General features: G+C 35.7%; 1 protein-coding gene across 1 annotated transcript in view; it reads right to left on the bottom strand.

Annotated features, from left to right (window-relative positions):
• Positions 1 to 200: 200 nt before the first annotated feature.
• The window catches only part of GC (GC vitamin D binding protein), a 37,906-nt gene continuing 25,044 nt past the window's right edge, over positions 201 to 13,062 (bottom strand). Inside the window, exons 9-13 of the mRNA XM_019720975.2 lie at positions 12,903 to 13,032; positions 12,356 to 12,453; positions 10,244 to 10,376; positions 4,503 to 4,557; positions 201 to 377 (exon numbers count right to left, since the gene is read on the bottom strand). Of these exons, the coding sequence (XP_019576534.2) occupies positions 4,522 to 4,557; positions 10,244 to 10,376; positions 12,356 to 12,453; positions 12,903 to 13,032 (397 nt within the window). The 3' untranslated portion in view covers positions 201 to 377; positions 4,503 to 4,521. The remainder of the gene's footprint in view (positions 378 to 4,502; positions 4,558 to 10,243; positions 10,377 to 12,355; positions 12,454 to 12,902; positions 13,033 to 13,062) is intronic.

Below are 13,062 nucleotides of genomic sequence, written 5' to 3'. Positions count from 1 at the left end.
ACTTAAGCAAGAGAAGCAATCCAGGAGTAGAGCTCAATGTGTTGGGAATTGTAAAGTGGATGCTTAAAGTTGTGAATCTTTTAGAGAGACACAGCAGAGATCTGGAAAATAGGCTCGTGAGGTTGAGGCTACCTACTGTAGTATCTTTGTGAAAATTGCAGGAATAGAGTGAAGACTTTTTAACATCATCCTCAGACACATTTCTGGTTTGCATTGTATTTCAATTTATTTTGATAGCAAATCATCACACTTATCACTGTATGAAGATATTGTAGTTGATAAAAAGCAGGGAGTATCTTAGATGTTTCCCCAGGAGCTCTGGTTTTGCCTAGGTTTGGCAATCAGATGTCATTCCCAGGGTGGTTCCAGCTCTAGGTCTACGAGAATAATGGAAATGTTAGAAAAGCAGAGCTAATGGGCAACAATCATAATACTGCTCAACAGATGCATATAAGGTCAAGTTATTTTTATGTTTAAAGACAAACCGATCTAGTCTGACCCATATACCCACGATGGCCCACAAGGCGGGTCCGGAATAAAAAATTCCCAAGACCTGCATATAAAGCATCACGGGTGCTATACCAAGGTACATCATATTCTTGTTTTTTCTTTTAATTAATGATGTATGTAACATTCTGCTTTAGGAGACTGAATACTCACTGCCAGGGCAAAAAAAAAAAAAAAAGAAGAAAAAAACAAGAACCAATGACACCTGAGTCTCCCCCGTCACTTCCTGTCATGGAATCGAGAAAATAGTTCAGTAGTTGTATTTTACTAAAACACTGAGTGTGAGTTTTTATTAAATCACCTTCTACTTTATAATGAGGCAAATATGTCTCCTCTTTGATTCCCCCCAGGCTCTTTTCCAAGACAGTACAGCAGAGTTGTATCATGAGTCTATGGGCACAGTGAAAGAAATTCTACCTTTCATTGTTCTCGATGAGTTTATGTCTCGGAGTAAGAATAAGATAAGAGACACATCCGTGCTTCCCCCACTGATGTTTCTCTTACAGTGTAAGCACCTGGCTGTGCTGAGTGTGATTCTGGTATTTAAAGTATTTTCCATCCAACTTGATTCTACAGTGTGAGCCAACTCCTTTTATTTGTTGGCAACCCAGGGTACATTAATTGTTTATAAAGCTGAAGCGAAAAAATATAACTGGTTTTGTGGGACTAATTAAGACACAGTAATTCCTTCTCCAGTGGGCCTGCAAATATGGCCACAATCAATTTGGGGGCTTGAATAAAAGACTTGATCAAGGGGACTGTGGGGGCAGAGCCCCAGAAAGTAGTTTACAGGCTCTCGGCCTCACGTGGAGGAGTGCTGGCTCGGGTAGTAGATGGCCGTCAGCTGTGGCTGATTGGCCGTCAGCTGTAGCCAGTTAGCCAATTAACCGCTAATATAACTGCTGCGGCTATGGAGGAGAGTGAAAGAGAGTCGTCGGTGGGTTGCAGACAAAAGGGACAGCAGGTCGCACGTCCAGTGAACCCAGCCTCCAGTGAGACCGTAGTGGTATGACTCCCCTACCTATGGCTCCATGGGTGTTCCTTTTTGGCCTCACCATATCCTGCGTTCTTGTATGGGGAGCGGGAGCAGAGACCCCGCAGGCCGCCCTGCACGACAGGGACCAATAACTGCCAGGATGACAACTCAGATTTATAGTAATAAGACTTTAGTTAAGAATGAAATAGCATCAAGCTGTTGACTGGAAGACATGAACTGTAGATGTACCTAAGCCTGAGAACACCTGAGGCAAAGGCTTCATCTTCTCTAAGCTGTTCAAATCTTTAAAGAGGGGTAGGTTTTCACTGGAAAGAAATACATAGCCAACCAAAATTGGTTTAATGGTTTAGGAAGTGTTTCATACTAAACATATCCCACTGAAGAGTTTACCTATTACAGTAAGAGAAAAATCATAGAAGAAAATGGATATATTCCAAAGCAATTTAAAATATGATAAAAAGTCTGGTCTATCTGGGGGAAAAGCTGCTCACCACTTAGTGTGGAATGATTAAGTCAAGTCCTGGGTCCAGAGCAGCTCAAGACTGTTGTTTTGGGGTAATGCTGCTGATATTTGAATGAATCGAGGCTTGTCCTATAGAGCTACGAAATTCTCCCTGGAGCCCACGAACCACAAGCTTCTGGTTGTGTACAGGAAACCTAATAGGGTTGTGGCATCATTTTCTGGATATCAGGTGCCCCAGTCCTACAACCTTGTGAGCAAGGTATAATCAGCTCTTTCAAAACCAGATAAATACTCCTAATATACGAGTGTAGGTAGCCCTTTATCACTACAGATTGTCATTATAATAAAAAGGCAGTGGATAAAATTGACCTCAAGACTCAATGCATATTGTTGAAATCTATGGAAGAAATATGTGAGTTATTTTAGGACTTCCTTCCAGTTGACCAAAATGCACTTGGGTAGACATACAACTGGGACATGCAAAAATTGCAAGATTAATTAAAGACCATAGAAAAGTATTAAGTAACACAGGATAAATGATAAAACATTTCTATAGAAGATGAAAATAATGACTGTGAGCCAGGAGAATCAGTATAGTACAATCATCAATCTGTCACTAAAAAAATGGAGTTTACCTATTGACTTAGCATTAAAAGTATTTCTGAAAGTTGTTAGGTTAAAAAACCTCTTGAAATCCATCAAATAGTGTTGCCTCCCCTTAGCCTGAACGAATATACGTGAAACACCAAGAAAGTACACTCTGAGCGCCTAAACAATAACATAGTCAGTCCAGTGACAACAAATCCAAAAGTGAAATTATCATATAGCTCCCAAACAACCCTGATGCTTTTTTTAAAATTAAAGTTTATTGGGGTGACAATACAACCCTGATTCCTATTAAAACTTGAGATATCTTAAAGGGTGGGACATGCGCTAACTGTTGTGTACTGAAATGTTTAACTCTAGAGAGATTACATATAGATTGAGGTAAAGGGAGACTGGATTATTTTAAATAAGGGAAGGGGAATAGTTTATCAATAACAGAGACCAGATGCTATTTTAACTCTGAAAATTTACATTGAAAATAACTCAAATTTCAATTCTTTTCCCCAGAAACTATCCAGAGAATTTACTTCCCCTTTAGACTATATCTATATGACGAAGCACAGGCATATATAGGCAGGACACTTGATGCATTTTATGAGCAGCGGTAATAGAAGCAGCTGCAGCAGGAACACCTTTGCTAGGATGACTATTATTTTCTAGGTAGTTTATAGGCATCATCATTTCACTTGACCATTAAAACCGTGCTGAGAAGTGGACATTGTAATTTTCTTTTTACAAAACTCCCCCCCGCCCCCCACAGCTGTAGGGAATATAAGTAACTTGCTCAAGTTCACAAAGACAGATAGTTGGAGTAGGGATTCTAATCCAGATTGGGTAATTCCCAGAATGAATTTCCTTGATCAGCCCCATCAGACTGCCTCTCAGAGTGCTCATTTTCTGTTTTACTGTTTCATAGGATTCAAATAGTCGATCGTTGAAAACCTGAATATGATCGAGTAATTTAATTTCGTTAGTTAATGGCTTTTGCTTCCACGTCATTTGGGGGAAAGTTGTTAGTAAATTAGCAAAATAATATTTTTATATCATTGAAAAGCCTTGGCTCAATTAATATCTGAGATAAACCCAAATCATTGTTTTTACCATTTTTTAATCTCAGAAGTAATATCTTTAAAATAAAGACAAATTTGGAGAGAAAATATTTTTGTCGAAATGTACAGAGTTGAGGTCATCTTCAGTTTAAGATATGGAATTCTGTCTAAACTATTTTATGCTCTTAATATCTTGAGGCATTTTAAAATGGGTGAAAATGTAATATCTGAAAGAAGCAAGTGATAATACCATGTTTCCCCCAAAATAAGACTGGGTCTTATACTAATTTTTGCTCCATTAGGGCTTTATTTCAGGGGATGTCTTATTTTTTTACATACAACAATCTACATTTATTTAAATACAGTCATGTCATCTTCTTCTGGAACATTGTCATAGCGTACTAAATGCATCTGTCTGGCTGAGGCTTATTTTCGGGGTAAGTCTTATTTTCAGGGAAACAGTATTTCAACAGTATTGCTTTAATTTGAAGAAGACCTCTTTCATCCTGAAACACTACTTTGTTGCCTTTAAAACTCGATAGACTCCATCTTTGAACTCACATTTTTTTTCTATTGAATGCATCAAAATCTCTGCAATGATTTCATGCTGCCATTATCTTAGATGTAATGTTATGATGGGTGTAGTACCAGGCTGGGGACCCAGATTCTAGTCCTAAATGTGTCAGTAGTTGGCTGTATATACCGTCCTTGTGTAAGCTCCTTAACTTTTCTAGATGCTTAATATTCTCATCTGTAAAATGAGTTTGAATAGATAACAGTTAAAATAAATAATTTAAAAGTCTTCTTTTTATTCTGTGATTTTTAAAGTGATTTTGCACAAAGGTGGATTCTTTGCTGCCTTTGGAAAAACAATACTTACCTAACACAATACACATGCATCAAGACTGCAGGGTAGTTTTCATTTCAGCATCAATCTGAAACGAAAAAAGAATATTATATTATCATTAATGAACTATTTTATTTGTAAACTACCAGGTCATGAAGAAGGTGTATAAAATTTAACCTTGATTACAGGAAAGGATTCTTGTCAAAAGGCAGTTTTATATTGAACTTTTTTTTGGCTATCCTTCACATTTATTTAGTTTTATACTGTCCCTGCCCTTAAAGAGTTTACAGTATTCTAGGGAAAATAGACAAGAAAAACATGACAATAGAATTAATAAGTGCTAATTGTTGGGTGTGCCCAGAATATTAAAGAGCAACAGAAGAGCTTGAGGGTCCGGGAAGGATTGCCAGGGGTGATCTCTGAATTGAATCCTGAAGCTTGAAGAAAGATAAAACCAGGTTATAGCACCTAGATAGGGCAATCCAGGGTGAGTCATCATGTGCAAAAGCCTTAAGGTGAGAGCAAGTTTAATGTACTTGGGAAAACTGCAAGTAGTTCAGGAGAACCAAAGACAGAGGAACCAGAAGCAATGAAAGACCAGGCTGGAGAGTACAGTAAGGGTCCAAACTCTCTCTCTCTCTCTCTCTCTTTCTTTCTTTCTTTCTTTCTTTCTTTCTTTCTTTCTTTCTTTCTTTCTTCCTTCCTTCCTTCCTTCCTTCCTTCCTTCCTTCCTTCCTTCCTTCCTTCCTTTCAATAATAATAAAAGAGGACTTTAATTTAGAAGCAATGAATAACATTAGAGGAATGTATTAACCATTTTGTGTTTTACAAAGGTTATTTTGACATCACTATAGAGATGGGATTGGGTGTGAGGCACTGGGAAAGGACTGGCGATGAGAGACCAATTGGGAGGTTGTAATCTGCGTAAAAGATTGCCACATTTAAGTACTGATAATGTAGAAGAAGGTAGAGGGAGAGTGAGGCACACTGAGGAGTTAGAATTGATAGGATTTGGAATTTGATTGGTATATATGGAAAAGAGAAATTAAGGATCACTGTTTTTATCTTGGACAATGAGTGAATGGTAGTAACTGTCATAAATTTAGGAAATACCAGAGGAGATTTTAAGGGGGAGATTTGGGGCATGTTGAGTTTGAATTCCTTGTGGGACAAGAGCCCTTAATATTTGGATAAAAAGTTTGGTGCTGAAGAGAGAGATCCTGGCTGAAGGTAGTGATTTGGAGATTAAAGGCACGTCCATGGATGAGAAACTCAGGGAAAATGTAATTTTATGAAAGTGAAGAAGAGCATGGAAAAAGCTCTGGAAAACATAGAAATTTAAGAGATGGGTAGGAGAAGAGGACAATATGAAACAGAATGAGAAGTGAAGAATCATAGAAGGATAAAAAGTAGAATATGATAATGGAATTTAGTGATTATACTGACCTGGTGTCATTTTGCTATTTTAACAATTTTGGACTTTCAAGCAAGTCAATAGTTTTTTGATATCAATATTTTGCTTTTGTCATTAAATTAGGGCTGAAGTCTGACAATGATGTGGAGAGTAACAGACTTGTATGGAATAACCTTATGATTTTCCTAACATCATGTAACCTCAGTATATCTCATTCAACTCACCTGCAAATTGAGAATTAAAATGGTACCTAACATCCAGAATTATTTTAGATTATTCTATAAGAATGTACATATAAGGCTATTAAAATTCTACGTAACAAATAGTATTGGCTTCATAAATGCTAGCTATGACACTGAGAATCATAAAATCTAGATATACTGAGAGAGATAACAAACTATAGTGGATATGCTAGCTTTTCCTGAAATACAAGAGAGGAAGAAAGGGAAGGTGGTGGGAACGTAGGAAAGAGGCGGGTCCCCTTTCTCCTCTCTGCCCATCTTCCACTTGGCTATTTGCGTTTGTCTCTATGTTTTCAAGATTTTAATAATCAATTCCAGCATATAATAATGGCTTTCTGAATACTTTGAAAATCATAGTTGATACCCACTAGCACTCTTTTGGGACATCTTAGAGGAAGCGTAGTAATGAGTTCTCAGAAGAGGTAGGGATGCCCTACCTGAATGATGGTGGAGAGAAAAAAAAATCAAGTCTAATTTTGCAACTAAGTTCTTCTGCAGTCAATGGACCTCAATGGCCTAATAAAATGAACCAATTCTGAGAGTGCCATGATGAAACAAACAAAAAAATTATACTGGTTGTTCTATTTCCTAGTCATTTCAAGATCAGGGTGAGGGTAAGAGTAGAGTACCATATAATGAAACATGAATATAATTCAGAAGCCCTTTTGCCACTCTTCCAGTGACTATGCCAAGTATATTTAGAATGGCAGGTAGAGATGGATCCCTGGATATAAATGACTTGGAGGGAATGTAGTAGATGGGCATTACTTTTAAGGAAAACATTTTCAAGCAAATATAGGAGAAGGAGATTTAATAAGAATTATAATCCAAATATTATAGGGTAAATGGGATAAATAAACTATGCATTGAGAATTAAAGTGAATGCTGCTCTAACAGATTTGCCCTGACATGAAGTCAGAAAGCAGAGGTGAGCTCATCTACCTAGCTATCAGATCAATGTAGAAAGACAATCAAAAAGGCTAATAGAAACACCAGAAGGTCTAATCTCTGAATGGTGTAAATAATCAAATGTCTACAAGTATCTCAAAAACTTCATTCATCTTACTCTTCTTTAGCAATTACTGAAAGATTGGCTTCTTGGCAGCAGCACTGCAATAAAATTAATGGGTTTAAAGCAAGAAAATAGAAAGTTACAAACCTGCCTTCTCATCATTGTAGTTGAAGAAAACAGTTTTTAAATGGCAATATGTTATAATGAAAAATATACTGAAAGACAACTCAAGGAAATGAAAAGCAAGATGCTTGAAGGAAGGAAGCATGCATTTTGTGAATAAAGCTCAATTTGTCTGGTATGATGTCAAAAAAGGAAATGTATAGATAAGAGATAAAAGGACTGGGGAAGGATTATAAAAGTGATATTTTAACAGAATGCAAAACAATATTTAGAATTCTTTCCTTTTTAAAAATGACTGAATTAGACCATCAGAGTAAATTCTGCTGGTAGCAAACTAGGTAAGATGACTTTACTTTTCTGGAGCAAGGCAATCTAAATTCAGCTGTTGTATTATGAAAAGCAAATTGGTAGTAAAGGAAGGAACGGCTAAATTTAATTGTACAATGCTAAATGTTTTACTGTTGATAATGACCAAAATATCCCAACATTCCAGCTCTTTCATTTTTGTTTGTTTGTTTGTTTGTTTAAAATGTTACTTAGTTTGAATTTTAATCAAAGATAAACATTATACATTTCTTAGCAGAATTTAAAGAATAGGCGTTTATTCTACTGCACTCATTTCATCTGGAATTCTGACTTTACAAATTGTTACAAACAAGCTTAGCAGTTAGGTTTGGGACTAGAGTGTAAATGTAGAAATTGGAAGAGAAATCAGAATCTCGAAAGGTATAAAGAAAAATGAACAAGATGCTGTAGCTCAATTTGTCAAACTAATTAAGGCTTTGTTGGCACTATCCAGTAAAAAACAAGCAAAACTTCACTTAAACATTAACAGAATCGCTATGCATAGCTCAAGGCTTTCAAAAATCCTTTACACAGCCTAATTTTTAAAAAGTCACTTCAAGTTTATCGAGAACAGAGAATGGATATTTTCTAGTTGATAGAGAAAGCCAGACTAGACTCAGCAGATATTATGAGGCGCGAATATCATGGCTTAAATTGTAGAAAAATATTCTCAGAAGTGCAGCTACTGGCACTTCTGAAATAGGCTACTTCTAGGAGAAAATAAATTGACTATAGGTATTTAAATAGAGGCTGAATGATCTCTGGAAGGAATTGACTGAGTGAAAAATTACACTAGGTGATTTTTATTGTCTTCCCACATTTAAACTTTTGTGATTTTTTTTATTAGGTTCTTAGATATTTTCAATGTGCTTCTATAGAATAATAATAGAAATAGAAAAATAATAGAACAATAAAATGAAACCCGGCTTTGTTGCTTTTATGGTTTAATAAATTAATAAAAATTCGTTGGAATCTTTGAAGGAAAAACATTCTTTGATTTATAGTAAAGGACTTTTATTTGGCATTAAATCATTAGCCTAAGTGGCATTGACTTTTACATTTATAGTTTATTTTATGGACAAAAAATTATGGGTCAAAATGTATCATAAATGCTACTTCTTTTTCACTAACACATAACATAATAATGATATCCAGTCGTCAAAACATCTCAGCCACCAACTTAATATCATGAACTTCAGAAAGAGGTAAGCAAAGGAAGAAAATATTTTGATATGACAGAGTTGGTCTTAACCTTCCTCTGTATTCCAGAAATGGAATGGATCAGACAACAGGATTCTTGGAATTGCCACTAATATCTCCAAGTTAGCAGTACGGTGAAACCGAGTGTTATCCTTTGTCTCTTCTAGATAATTGAATTGACTGCTGGAGAGTAACCGGTCAAATGGAGGATGTGAACAAATGGGATGAATGTATCTGAAAAGGGCCAACCAAACATCTCCCCATAGTATTTAGGATAGACACTGACTGGGAGGAGGAAATCCTAGTATAAGACATGTAACAAAATGTTAGAGAAAGCACATATCAGGTCTACTCACGATGGATCCACACATGTGAAGCTGGGCTCTCCTCCTCTCCTTCATACCTTCAGTCGACATAAAGATAGAACACCAAGAACCAGCCTCACACTATGGTTTTTAGGAGAAAACTAACAGCTCAGATGTGGTGAAAGGGATACACTAATCCGCCTATTACCAGAGAAAATAAAAGGTCTGCCTAGAACTGCACAAGGTAAAAAAATATAAATGATCTGGCAACTATGCAACTACATTTAAGAGACAGAGGGAAATACAGAGAGGGGAAAAGGAAGAGGAGAGGAGGGAGACAGAAATGTGAGGGAGCCAGGGCCTACAAGGGCAGGGGGGTCATATTTAAAGAAAGATAAACTGAAGAACTAACAAATTAGGAGGAGCAGGGAAGGAAATTAGAAAAGATAATTTCACAGTTGGAAGCCAATTGATAGTATTTAAAAGAAAAAAGTACAATTGAAAATGACTCTAACATTTTAATATTAACGTTTTTTTTTAACTTCTAGAAGATCACTCATGGTGAAGCAACATTTGTGTGACCTCTACTAATTAAGCTGCATTTTTTTTCTTATATTACATTAAAGCTAAATTACTTTTATAATTAAGCTAGAAAGTATGGTATCCATTTTTCTAAAAGTATTTCTTTATCAATCTATCCACTAATAATACCTATGTACATACATATGCATATACATATATAAAATACAACTTTCATGAAATATTTATCTTCTCTATGTTAGATGGACTAATATTTATAATCTTTTTTCTTTCATTTAAAAAAGCTGTTAATAGGTTACAAACTACCGTTTAAAAAACACTGACTATACTTCGCTGTCTGTATGCACGTACACTTTTTTTCTTAAAAGTTTAAAATTTTGTAAATTTTGCGACTACCTCAGTTTGCATTCAAATTAGCACAACATGGAAACTCATTTTTCTTTCATTGTAAAGACAACACAGTTATAACAGCAAAAGGAAAACACTGCCATGTAATGACATTTCAATAACAAGAAAGAAAGAAATGAGTAAATCTGAGCACATAAGTCTTTCAAATACTGTGCAGTGATAACTGAAGGGTCAATTGTTCTTACCTCAGAATCACAGTAGAGGGGAGGTGAGTTTATGGAACAGCACTTGGAGGCAAACTCTGAGCGCCTGCCAACCAGCTCTTCCAGTTCTGTGTCTGTGGCGTCAGGCAATTTTGTTCTTAATCGTTCTGCTAGTCTGAAAGACCATTTTTTGTAAGGTTTTATTAGATGTACCTTATAAACATTTCTAATGGAAAATGATAGCCATTTCAAATATTTTACAATAAAAAAATGAAAATAGAAATACTTGTCCCTCAAGAAAATTCTATATATCTGTGGAACAATTTTTAGTAACTCAATTTGAGATTAGAAAGTGAAATCTATACTTCTTTTAGGATCATGAAAGTAAACATATAAATTGCTGCTGAATTTGAATTCCAGTCTTTCCCCTTTGATTTGCTCAATTATATCAACTTGGATAACTTCCTCTTATATTTTCCTTGACTTCTCATGTTCTCTCCAGTTTTGTTTCAAGTACCTTAAAGACTGTTTCCCTTACAGAAAGTCATGCTACTGTAATGATTTTTCTTTTCTCTCACATTTTGTCTCAAATTTCTCTCACAAATTTCCCCTCAATTTGCCTACTTCTCACCTAGCTATGATGGAAAATGCGTTTCAAGTTTAGGAACATTTGGTTCTTGTTTTTGGTTCGACTGTTTACAGCTCTCCATTATCACTTTCAATGTGGTGCTAGAATTTAAATTATCTTGATTCTTTCTCAGATTGAACTGTCTATGATCTTAGTTACTCTCTACCCTCATGGTGGACAACTCAGCCTGGTTTTATGACTTTCTCCAAGAATATTTGCCAGCCAAGTAGAAAGCAATGGGAGGCAGAAGAGATCCAGATTTATCTAGCATTGGGCTTGGCAAGATGGATGCTGGAAAGGGACAAGAGGGTCAGGGGGACTAGTTTGCACCTAAAGCATTATTGAAATGAGTTGGTTCCAGCTGGGAGAGGAGATGGGTGAAACCAGAAGGAACTCACAGGAACGGGGAGGGGTCGGGGGAAGGGGATGGTGGGATTTCAAATACATAGACGAATAGTCTCAATATTCTCTAATTTCACAACCTTTCACAACCCTAAATGTGAATTCTAGTACATGTTCATCTGGAATAGAGATTATATCAATTATCTTTTAAGTACCCCATGTAATTCTGGAGTTTAAAACTGTTGGTAGAGAACTTAATCATGCATCATCTATTTAACATTCTTCTACACTACTTCTGTAATGTATTGACAGTTTTCTGATACCTGTAAATGACAATTTTGAACTTAAGGCTTTCACAGTTTTCATTTTCTTTAACAACTTTGCTAAGGTTGACTTCATGGGGGTCATTGAAAGAGGTGATTTGCGGATTCTTTAGAAAGGTCTTTTTGTGGAGTTCTATTTGTTCTTACTTGAGGCCTGTGTTGTTCAAGATGATATGACATGGATCTAAGACATTTACTTAATGAGATGGAGAATGGCATGGTCTTTTCAACAGAGACATTTTCCAGGAACCCAGTACAACTACTTTCCTTATTATGGCCTATTTAAGACCGTTTTGTAAAGAAATACTTTCTCCTCTTAACTGAGAAAAATGACTATTGACAACATTGTAGATGGTTAATTAACATTTGTTTTCAGGTTTATAGAGAATGCTTACTGCTGATGGGTAATACTACTCTTAATTGAAGTTTGGGTGCTCTTCTCAGACAATATGCTATTAAGTTAGAAAACATTTTCCAGCAGTTTTATAGTTTCTCAATTATGTATATTGACATCTACAGATTGATAAACTAGGGACTAATTTTTTTAAATCAATTTATAAATTACAAGTCTCTTGTAATTTATATTTTTGTGGCTGTGTTCTAATTTAGCTCTCACCTGATATATATATATATATATATATATATATATATATATATATATATATATAACCCCCTCCACCCCAGAAAACTGTTTCTTCTTACACAGATATTAGATTCTAACTACTTTTTAATACTCTTTTAATTGAATCTCTTTTTATATTGCTCGCTTAGCATATTTTAAGTCTTCAGCTATGTTTTCAAATCACAATATTGGGATAGTATTGATAAATCTGGAGGATATGGCTAGAACGGTTCCCTTACTTTTTCTTGTACTCAGTAAATGTGTTTTCTGAATAATCTGCACAGAGTTCTTGTCCCTTGTCAATGAAAGCAGATAGCTCCTTCTTCAGTTGAGGGACCTGTAAGAAAATAATAATTACATTAAAAAATATTTGCCTTAACGCTGTTCCAGGAGGCATCAAATCAGAATTGCATGTAACGTGTCAGTATGAGTGTTAAATCTACACTAGACATTGGTAAGCATTTTCTGTGTAAGGCCAAATAGTAAATATTTTAGGCTTTTTTGTAGGCTTTTTTTGTAGTTTCTGTTGTAACCACTCAACTATGCCATTATGGCACAAAAGCAGCCATAAACAGTGAGCATGGCTTATGTATGAACATTGATATTTGAATTTCATATGATTTTAATGTGAAAGCTAATCTTTTTAAAAAGCCATTTAAAAATATAAGATCATTTTAGCTCACAGGCCATACAAAAACAAGCACCAGTCCAGATGTGGCCTATAAGTTACACTTTGCCAACCTTTGTTTTAGACCAGGGTGGAGGACGAAATGTAGCTAATTGTACCTTAGCATTAAAACAGGCAGTAGAATCTTCAGAGTCACAGCATTCTTGAAGGCTTTTCGAGGTTTGCTCAAGTATTTTACTGAGAAAGACTTCTGGAACATGAGTCCTCCTACTTAGTTCAAATGTATACCTAGCATGAGAGAGAAAGAAGATGATACAT

Source organism: Rhinolophus sinicus, linkage group LG02, assembly GCF_036562045.2.
Source record: "Rhinolophus sinicus isolate RSC01 linkage group LG02, ASM3656204v1, whole genome shotgun sequence".
Lineage (NCBI taxonomy): Eukaryota > Metazoa > Chordata > Mammalia > Chiroptera > Rhinolophidae > Rhinolophus > Rhinolophus sinicus.
This window is presented reverse-complemented; position numbering and strand designations above follow the sequence as displayed.